General features: G+C 38.2%; 1 protein-coding gene across 12 annotated transcripts in view; it reads left to right on the forward strand.

Annotated features, from left to right (window-relative positions):
• The window catches only part of LOC116698320 (calcium uptake protein 3, mitochondrial), a 29,518-nt gene extending 19,568 nt beyond the window's left edge, over nt 1–9,950 (forward strand). For 4 of the 12 annotated variants that reach the window (XM_032530219.1, XM_032530266.1, XM_032530255.1 and 1 more), the window contains 7 exons: nt 3,128–3,222; nt 3,366–3,537; nt 4,678–4,686; nt 5,342–5,450; nt 5,596–5,753; nt 7,639–7,703; nt 8,511–9,950. In XM_032530219.1, the coding sequence (XP_032386110.1) occupies nt 3,128–3,222; nt 3,366–3,537; nt 4,678–4,686; nt 5,342–5,450; nt 5,596–5,753; nt 7,639–7,703; nt 8,511–8,517 (615 nt within the window). In that variant the 3' untranslated portion in view covers nt 8,518–9,950. Of the gene's footprint in view, nt 1–1,517; nt 1,533–3,127; nt 3,223–3,365; nt 3,538–4,677; nt 4,687–5,341; nt 5,451–5,595; nt 5,754–7,638; nt 7,708–8,510 lie in introns of those variants that run through there. The other 8 variants (XM_032530191.1, XM_032530245.1, XM_032530236.1 and 5 more) reach the window with 6 other exon arrangements.
• The last annotated feature ends 874 nt before the right edge of the window (nt 9,951–10,824 follow it).

Below are 10,824 nucleotides of genomic sequence, written 5' to 3' on the forward strand. Positions count from 1 at the left end.
GGTGTTGTTTCCCGTAGCAAGGGAATTTTGAGAACAGCAACATACAGAGAGCAAAAATGAAAGGTAATGTCAGACTTTATCCGCGAAATTTACTTCCATTGATCCAGATTACTTCAACAGTGATAAAACAATGATCGGATTCATTGTGAGTTTCTTTATCCCATGTGTCCATTTAGAAAAGAGGAGCCTATCTGTCTGTTGTTCTAGCATTACTAACAATGCAAGAGCAACAAACATCTTAAGATTATGGAAAGAAAAGCAGGGATATAGTGAAAGGAGGGAAGAGAGGTAAAGACACACCATCTGGATGCTGTCTAGATGCATGAGCAGCTCATGTGTCATAAAAACATCATAATGCGTCAGTTATAACATCAAAGAGCAAAAGTATTTTCATCCTGTTTGTTTGTAATCAGAGGCTTAATGAAAAGGCCCCTCGAAATGGGGAGACACAGAAAACAAGACACTAAAATGACAAGTCTGTAATTGTTTATATGAAGGACGTCTTCCTAATCAAAAACTGAAGGACCGTATTGCCAAGTGAATCAGAAACAGAATGAATGCTGGGAATCACACTAATGCTGGTGGTTCTAAAACAGGGTTTACTTTTAATCTTTGTTTCCCAGAAGACATTTTTATCCTGTGAGTTACCAATATGGATTGATTCAGTCAGGCAGTGGGATCTACTACAAGGCATTTTGTTTGGGATTTGGATGGTGCCTTAATCTATTACATCTCTTATGGAGATTATTACTAGTGTGCATCGGTGGCCATAAGTACGCAGAGCTGAGACCCATAATGGGATTTGGCTAACTGCTTTGAATGCTTACATAATGGACTTTTGCCAGTGGAGTTTTTAGTTTACTAATCATCTATCTCAGTTGTTCCTAACCTTTTAATTTTTTTTTTACATTTTTACTGCACTTTAATATCTTGTCTTGCCTTTAAAAAGTATCCACATGAAACAATCTAAAAATAAATATCACAGTTAGAATGAAATCCACAAAGGGCTTAGAAAAGTGTCCTGAGCTGTGTGTATGTTTAATTAAATTAAATTAAATTATATTGTATGTGTTGTGTCAAATCATTACAGAAGTTATCTCAGGACACTTCACAGACAGAGTAGCTCTCGACCACACTATAATTTATAAAGACAATTCCCCCTCCCAAAAAGCAAGCGTGTGTATAATGTTTTAGGCTTATGACAAAAAGGAGGAACCACAGACCTATCATAAACTTTACATTTTAGAAACTAATGGCAGCTCAACACAGCCAGTAACTTTTGATATCAGTTTCACCATTTTAATAGAAAAATATTATCCTGATTTCCTTGAAATGTAACTTGAACGCAGTATTTACTTTGGTCTCACCCTGATCTATGTTTAGCTTTCTCTCAATCCTTATCCCTGCTCCTCAACGATGACAACATCTGCCAAAGACGTGAATCTGTGTAGTTTGCTGTTTGTCAACCTGTGTCGTGTTGTTTGACATTCTTTTTCTCGTCCCACGTCGGATTTTAGGATTTTACTCTCGAGGTAGAACCACAAATGGCATCGTGGCAGTGATAATGATAATTATGTTGATGATGGAAATGGCATAAATGCTCTTCCTCTTTAGAAGGACATGAGATTCCACCCGATCCGATGTCTGCCTATACCTCAGCATGGCTGTTGATTGGACACGGGTGGTTGGCTGGGTTGGGCATGGCAGGGAGAGAGAAAAAAGTTGGGCATTTAACATCCTCTCTTTCTGCACTGAGGCTGGCTGAGTCTTTTCTGGAACTGCTCAAAAGCACAGTCACCTTTTTCTGTATGTTTGGTAGCATCAACAGTGAAATACATACTCAGGCACTGTTTTCTTAAATGCTCAGTAATCGTATTTATGCCATCTTGCTTTTGTAAGGGATTTAGAAAACAACAGATTATAGCATGGCAACAAACACAACAAACATCCTAAAGCCTATTGAATGGGTTTCAAATGACCAAGATCATTCAGTAAACACACACTTGTCAGCCAACTGTGGAGGGAACCCAAAGGAGCTGTAATGGATAGAAAAACAAAAAATGGCTCTCATCTATTGACGGAAAAAGGTGGAATCGGCTCATGTTTTCTGCGTTTGCGCTTATGTGGGTTTCTTTCTGTGTTGCTGTTTTTTGTGATCTGAGGTTGTGTATGGGTTCTTCAATGTGGCATTTGCATTTGAGGTGCATGGGGATGTGGTTGCTTGAATGTGTCTGTGTATGTTTGGCAGCCTAGTGTTGTGTGTTTGTCTGTCTCCACCTTAGTTTTTCTTCCACATGTCTTCTTTCCCTCTTCTCTCTCCCTCTCCCCTCTTGTTGGCTATACTCCCCCACTTTGTCCTCCTTCCCCCTACAATCTTGCTGACCTCCATGATCAATGAATATTTGCACGACTCTGTTTTTCATTGTGTTTTTGTATCTTTTGTGTTCTGCTACCTGAGCACTTCTTGTGTCTTCACCAGACCAGTAGTGGTCTGTTTCATGCTGCACACTCAAACATCATGCTCAAACAGCAACACTAATTACCAGTCTAGGCAGCATGGGAAAATATAGCGCCATATCTCTCATTTTATTTCCCAAAAAACAATGATATGGATCATCTTGATTATTAGAAATGGACCGAAACCTTTCGTTCCATTTTATTACCTCATTTTACCTTACCATTTATCCCATTTTACCTGTTTGCTTTTTTTTTCTTTATCATACTGAAAGCTTTGAAAGTGATGTTAACATGTTTGCAACATGTTAAATTGTGCCATCATGGAGGCAATGCACAGAACCTGCCTGTTATTTCTCAAAGTCATACTTATCCCTTTAAAGAGGTTTGACTTAAACATAGTTGCTCCCTAGACTGGTACGTTTGGTGTCATGATGGCAGCTGACTGTTGGTCTGAGCTGATTTATTTGATTGACAGTTTGTTGTTGCTCATCTGGCTCACGTTCTGCACACATGCAGCAGAAACCTGCTTCCTGCTAGCCTGGCACAACAGTTGCCATGTTGTATTGATTATGGACTTGTCCTGCCAACTACTTCTCCTACAATCTTATTGTTATTGATGTGATCACGCATTGATCCTCTCTCTTGCTCTTCCCTCTCTGATGATTCATAGCGTACAGATGAGAGTATCACAATTGACACCACCCTGTTGGTCCATTTCTTTGGGAAGAAAGGGAAGGCAGAGCTCACATTTGATGACTTCTACAGGTACTGCAAAATAAACAGTAGACACTTAACAAGGTTTAAATATTATGTTAAATGAACCAAATCACAAAATGGTAACAGGCTTCTCTTGATTAATCTATGATTTATAGAGTTCTTCTCCTTTTCCATTCCTTGCTGTTTCACAGGTTTATGGATAACCTTCAAACAGAGGTGCTGGAAATTGAGTTTCTGACCTACTCTAAAGGGATGACCACCATCAGTGAGGAAGACTTTGCCAAAATCCTGCTTCGCTTCACCAATGTGGAGAACATCAGTGCCTACCTGGAGAATGTCCGCCAGTGTATACCTGACGAGAAGGTACAGTACATACATGCACACATGTATGCACAAGCTGCGATAAAGACTGAGAATACACAAACCTTCTATATATCTCATCCCAGGTCATTTGAGTTCATGTTGACTATTTGTGCATGATTGCATTGGTACAAGGTCATGTCTTTGTGATTCTGCTTGGTTGGAAAACGTTGCTATTAGTCTGCGATACTAGACATCTATCTCTATCCAACAACAACAAAAACATTACCCAACATTAGTAACAGAAGTCCTAGACCTGTCATAGAGTTGTGATCTAAATAGCTTTAGTAGCTAACATAATTATATATGCTGTGATTTTGAAAATGTTGATGATAACCATCCATTGCATTAATTATGTTTCCTAGCTCATTGTACTAAGCTCCCATAAGGATGTCAAAGTGATTACCACTTTACAGTAAAAAGGCTTTGTATCTTTGTAGTATGGAGCTCAGCTTTAGCTTTAGTAAATCAAAGTAAACGTGTTAAGGAAAAAATACAAAAGAGCTGCAGAATAACCCAATGGCTCAGTCCGTATGGAGTTGGGTTTGAGAACTGGAGGGTTGCTGGTTAAAGTCCCTGTACGGACCAAAGTACGTGGTGGGTTGGAGAGATGCGAGTTCACGTCCAGGGCACTGCCAAGGTGCTCTTGAGCAAGGCACTGACCCCCCCATCCCAACTGCTTAGGGCGCCTGTCCAACAGTTGCAACCCGCTCACTCTGACATCTCTCCAATGCATGTATAGAAGTGTCAAATTGTCATTTCCCCACTGTGGATCAATAAAAAGTATAAATTATTAAAAGTATTATTAAATAGTGGTGCTGCAAATGTTTACACTGGTTTGACCACTATTTCAGTAAGATACCTTTCTTTTTACTATTCTTTATCTGTCAAACTTCTTCTCCCTGCTGTATGGGTGCTCTCGCCTTCCAGCCATCTAGAGCGTCCTAATTTCCCACCACTGTCTATGCCTGAGGCTGTTGTGGCTCTCCACACTTCAGCGCTCCATTGCCTCACTTGACCACACACATACAGTACATGTGAATATCTGTCTATCTATCTATCTATCTTTACATTTGCATGTAGTTCTTATGCAACCCTACTCTATTTCTGTCCTTCCCTTCTTTCCTGTTCATGCTGTGGAAGAAGCAGGAGGTTGGTCTCTGCTTCGTACAATACACAGCCTGCCGTTACAATCTGTCAGTCTATCCTGCTACGTAGTTACTTATTTGTTTCTCCATATAAGTCAAGATACACGGCTACCTAGTGTATTCTTCTATTTATCTGTGTATTTTAATTTGCGCCTTTTAAACCTGAAAGGACTGCATTTCCTTATTTGTTTAAATTAAGAGTTTTTTTTAATGTATACTGTTTGTTATTAATCTAGCCGCCATAAGTTTGATCTCGTTTCGCAGCAAAAAGCATGGGGCGGTTACGACTTGTTGAATGGCTTCAGCATAATTACTGTGATGAATGCAACTACTTTAGGTTATGAAACACTGCAAGGAGGTTTGGAAATGTCCGTATCATGCACACACAGTCCTGCCATTAATGACCTTTTATGTCATTAATAGGACTATTTCATGAAACTTCTCAGCTGTTTTCTTTTATTTTGGTTAAGAAATGTTTCGGAGAACAAAGTGAATGTGCTTCATTGAATGCGGTATGCACTTTCTTTAAGCTTCTTTTTTTCTTCTTCAGAAAACGACATTTCCATCAATATTTCGTCAATACTTTTTACTACTCAATACTTTTTTACAATACTAAGTCATTTTCTGGGCTTGCTCACATGTTTTTTCTGGTATTTCAGGGAATCACCTTTGATGAGTTCAGATCATTCTTCCAGTTTCTCAACAACCTTGAGGACTTTGCCATTGCAATGCAGATGTACAATTTTGCTTCTCGCTCCATTGGACAAGGTAGGAAGAGAGCAGTGGCAGCTGTGGCTACAGGCATCAGGGTCTCTGCTAACACACACACACAGGTGGTGTGTTTTTTCTTCTAGCTTGGGGCACAAAAAGGGTCCGAAATGACCTGAATTTTTTTTTAACTCTCTCCTTCCAGATGAGTTTGCTCGAGCGGTGTATGTCGCCACTGGGCTGAAGCTGACACGTCACCTTGTACACACCATCTTCAAGATCTTTGACGTGGATCATGATGACCAGCTCTCCTACAAGGAGTTCATTGGAATAATGAAGGATCGGCTGCACAGGGGAGGCAGGGTGAGGAACTCTGTGTGAAAGAAACAGAAAAAGTTTGCTTGTTAAGCAAAAGTGCTCTCAGGCTTTAAACTGTTTAACTTAAAATGATCTGTGGTTCAAATAACACAACTCCACTTTAAAGAGACTAAGAGGAGATAAAATGACAGCCAGTCACAGCAAAGACATGAAGACGTGAAGATTTTTTTGATCCCTGCACAGAAGCGAATGATTTCAAGTACTAACTTACAGCACGCTGTCTAAATGCTGAAACAAACAATACAAACACAAAGTGTACGCTGTATTTAGAATATTTTACTGCTTTACCTTGCTGTCAAACAGATCTTTCCTTTGGCACTACATTCATACATACTTAACTGTAACACTTCCATATCCCAACCCAGAAGCACAGCTGTATACGCATTGTATTGCCATAGACGCCCCAGATCCGTGGTTTTGGTCAGACTTTCAGCGGGTTATGGAACAGACAACAAATTAAAAAAAAATGTAAAAACAGTGACAGCAATGACGAAATGCTGAACAGTGTGGAGACAAGAGGATACCTTTTGTGAGCCAGAGTTAAGGCTATAGAACAAGAACTTCAGAGGGATATAGTGTGAGTGGGGTGAAAAGGAAAGGGTAAAGCGGTTAAGATATTGAAAATATAGTGTAGCCTACAATTAAACTGATATCAACTGATCAGGTCACAATACTAAATGCAGTGAGCATTCCTGTTACAGCAGACTGTGGTGTATTTTATTCTTAGGAATTTGTTTGGAACAGAAGAGCTGAAAATTGAAACACAGGAGCAAACAAATAACTAAGTCTTTTCCAAACATTATTTGGACAGGAGTGAATAATTTGAACTGGGGAAACCACAGCATGAATGCAGCAATCTTGCAGTTGTTTTTGTAAAAAGGGCTTTGTTGGTGCAAACCCAGGTGTTCCCGTTGAAGAATAGTCTCTATAAAAACTGGAACGCGCCCGCTGTTGAAAAGGTTGTTTCCATTCATTGTAAAAGGGTTTAAAACAACAAAGGCTATTATCACCCTTCTGCCCTTGCAAACCAACTCAAGTAATTCCAGGAAATGAATAATGTGGCCAAAATGGAGTCACAAGAAAAAAGGAATTTGAAAATAACATAGGTAACATGTGCACTGGCATCTGCAAATATTAAACTGTGTAGAATAAGATCCATACAATGCATTAAGATAATGAGCATTCATTAAACATAGGCTGATAAAAGACGTAACATTTCAATTCAACAGGGATTTAAAGACGTCTACAGTAATATTTACATGGTTGTGTGTTTTTTCTGAGGGTTAAATCTTGGCCATGTAGGGTGACAGCTTCTAGGAAGAAGCCGGAAAACAACATAAATGAATTTACTTGAAATTATGAAAAACTCCAACTGAATTGGAAATCACCTTGAGCAACTTCATAGCGTTGTTCCAAAGGAGGGACACTCCCCTCTAGTGGTGTATTGTGTGTCATACTACAGTCCAGAGCCTCATTTACAACAGAAGTGAAACACATACTGTACGTGACATGTCAGCTTGTTACAAGTTTACAATTTTCCTAGTATGCCACAAACATCTCTAACATTGCACAACAGTGATACGTTACATGTGTATGACCTTATGGGCTTCTTTGGATGCTATCTCTGACTCAGAGTCTTGGCTTTTTAACAGTGTTCTCTCTTTATCCCCTCTTTCTTTGCTTTGCTTGCATCCTTAATCTCCTCTCCTTCTGCCACACTCATCTGTGCTCCCTTCATTCCAACCTCTCTGTAACGACGCCCCCCTTCCCCCCTCTCTGCCTTTATTTCTTCCCTTCCTCATCTCCCTGTGAATTCCCTTCTTTTCCTTTCCTCTTTTTCTCTGCCATTGTCTATCCACTGACCTCACAGGGTTATAAATCTCTGGAGCGTGCCACGTCTTTTAGATCCTGTCTGAAGAGGGAGCTGGCAGGCAGATAAGTACCACCAACAACAGAAAGTTGGACTAAGTTCATGATGTTCATTGTTTTCATTTTTTTATTTTATATTTCATATGTTTTGAAAACATATTCTAATCACATATCAGGAAGCAACAACTACATCAGCCACAATGAAAATCCTCACTTTTCCTTTTTGACTTTCAACCATTTGACCTGGATATGACTTGTATCAATAGCAATATTAACAATATGACAATAAACTTCACTACTATGTCTCACCCACCTGGAAACCTTAATCTTGACCTGGTCTTACTGCATTAAGGCATGGGTACATTTGAGTTAGGTCAGGTGGTAGCCACTTCATAACGGTAAAATGACCTGTCACATGCTAAATGGCTTTTTCACATAGCTAGCTAAATGTCTCAATAATGATCTACACTTCGTTAAGATATACATGCCATGTCTAGATTTATTCATCACATTGTACATTCATGGTAAACGTTACTTCCTGTAAACTGGCAAATGTTCAAGGTGTGCCACTATGTGTGCAGGGGTTGCAACAGTGGGTTTCCTCAATTTTTATTCATTTTGGAGAATTCATAATGTTTGGACAGCTCAAAATAATGTAAAGTATTGTTAAGCTTTTGAAAATGTTTTCCCATCACTCTAGCACTTTTACAAGTTACAAATATACACCCCTGAATTTATACACCCCTGAATTTCTATCTCCTTGTGACTGGAATATTTTCTTATCACAGTAGCTGTAGTATAACAGTTAAAAGTGACTTAGTAACTGACTTCTGGCTACCATCATGACTGTGCCTCCCTTTGCTCTGTGTTTACCAGGTGAAGGGCCGACACTACAACTCCTTCTTCACTTGTGTTCGCTCTGGGGCCAGAAGACAAGTGCACCAGCTCTGGAAGAGGTACACAGAGAAGCCGTAGAGGAGGAGGGAGAAAAAAGGCAGAAAATAACATGAAGGAAAAAGTGTGATGATGGAATAAAGTAAAACTTGAGCTCTGACTTTTCTAGCCAGTGGTGTATGGTAACATTGTATTTTTTAATGGCAGATCTCCATTCGACTTCCAAAGCAACTACAATAACTACAAGCATGCCTGCACACAGCTGACTGATACTCTGCATGATGATGAGCATATGTCCTGTTTTGGTTCCGGTTTTTCCAGTTGTCTTGATCTGATGCCAAAGTGCATTACAATTTAGAGTGTATATAATAAAAATTAGACTATGACTTTACTCTCCAAGCATGGCTCAACCTCAACAGTCAGTAGAACTGCAACTAATGATTATTTCTCTATTGGTTAAATCTACCTTTTCAAAAAGCTGTACGAACATTTTTATAACAATAGTATATAGCTATAACTAAGCAAGTTACAGCATGTTTAAAGTTTTACCAACCACATTATATTTTAAATTATTATTTTAAATTAATGAACAACATTTTTCCATTACTAATTAAAACTATATATATATGTGTGTGTGTTTTTAGGTAAGCATAATCAGCTGAACTGCTGCACTACAAACTTACAACTTTAAGAGCACAGCAGTATTTAAAAAACAAAAATCAGTTTGAAAAAAATGAATGAAGTCTTTTTTTAAATCTAATTATCTAATTTTTTTTTTTCTTACATTTTGTTTGATCTCATCTAGCCAGTCGAGTTGATGTGATACTTTTGATTGCGCTGAGAGAGTATATGAACACTCTTGCTACAGTAAGGATGCTATATTATCCTAATATACCTACCGCACCGATTTATTTGACATTGGACGGGATTTTGTAATCTAGTAATTGTATCGTAATTTCAATATTTGACATGTCTTGAACCTGTTTTGTGTCTTAGTTGCATGTATGACAATATATACTTTGTCTATATATGACACAGATGTCCACATAGGTGCCTTCTTTCCATTCCCCTTGTCATCCGAAAAATAGTTTCACATTTTCAGCACATAATTTAGCACTATGGAGCTTTTAACAGTAACAGAACTGCAAAACATGTGCATTGATTGCATTATATCTGTGATTCATCACCCAATCTTTAAGGTTGTAATATATTATAAATAATTTAATATGATTTTTTTATGTCTTGGTGTGAAATATGGAATATATTTTGAATATCAAGGAACACTAGACATGAAAAAATCGAATGTTATTCCTCATAATGTAAATTATTCTCATCATGTTGCAATAATTAATGTATTTGTCACCTCAGTGGATCTGGTTGATTAATGTTCATGCATGAATAAACTATTTTGAGAATACATGCGAAATCCGTGGTATTCACTGGGCATGCCACTTTTTAATTGAAGAAGACGGACATGCAACACCTGATTTTTGCGTTAAAACCGAACAGCAGAAAATATACGTTAATATACTGTAGAAGCAATTAAACAAAAAAAATGTTGTTTTTCTACACTTTTTCTCAACGTTTTTGTCAATTTTATTCCAATTATTTGTCACTTTTTGGACAATTTTTTTATGTTTTAGCCATTTTTTTCCATTTTTTTTGTCATTTTTTCAGCGTTTAAAAAACTCTGTTTTTGTTGATTGTTTTTCTTGCGATTTTTTGTAGTTTTTCCAACATTTGTCACTTTTTTCAACGTTCTTTTGTCACAGTTCTCATATAGAGGGTTGTTAAATTTGACCCGAGGACAACATGAGGGTTAACCTTCTCTGTTGGAGTTTGGACTGCTCCACAAACGTTTGCAGAGAAATTCTGAGACAGTACATGGTGAATATGCTGTTTAGATAAACTGTATGAACATATTGACCTGTAAGAACGCTAACTAACTAGCAGCCAACAACTCTTCAATAACTCTTCCAACAATCCCAATGTCAAGGGAGAGAAATGGCCCTCATATAAACTAGGAAGAAGCTTGGGGAGCGATTGGGACTGACTATTACTATATTCCTCACCAGCAGTACTATACCTAAGTAGTAACTTGAATTTAAAAAGTAGACAATTAAAATGCTTCCATGCAACAGCTTCTTCAATATTTTGGTTGAATATTTTGCCATACCTTTCAAAATGCCCTGACACGTTAGCCGTGAGATTAGCTGCAGTACTAAAGCACATACAGTGGTTTACCTTTTTGAATTAAGGCAAAGTCTGTGTCTTGTAATGTAATCAACATCTG

This window comes from Etheostoma spectabile, chromosome 2 (genome assembly GCF_008692095.1).
Source record: "Etheostoma spectabile isolate EspeVRDwgs_2016 chromosome 2, UIUC_Espe_1.0, whole genome shotgun sequence".
In the NCBI taxonomy this organism is placed as follows: domain Eukaryota; kingdom Metazoa; phylum Chordata; class Actinopteri; order Perciformes; family Percidae; genus Etheostoma; species Etheostoma spectabile.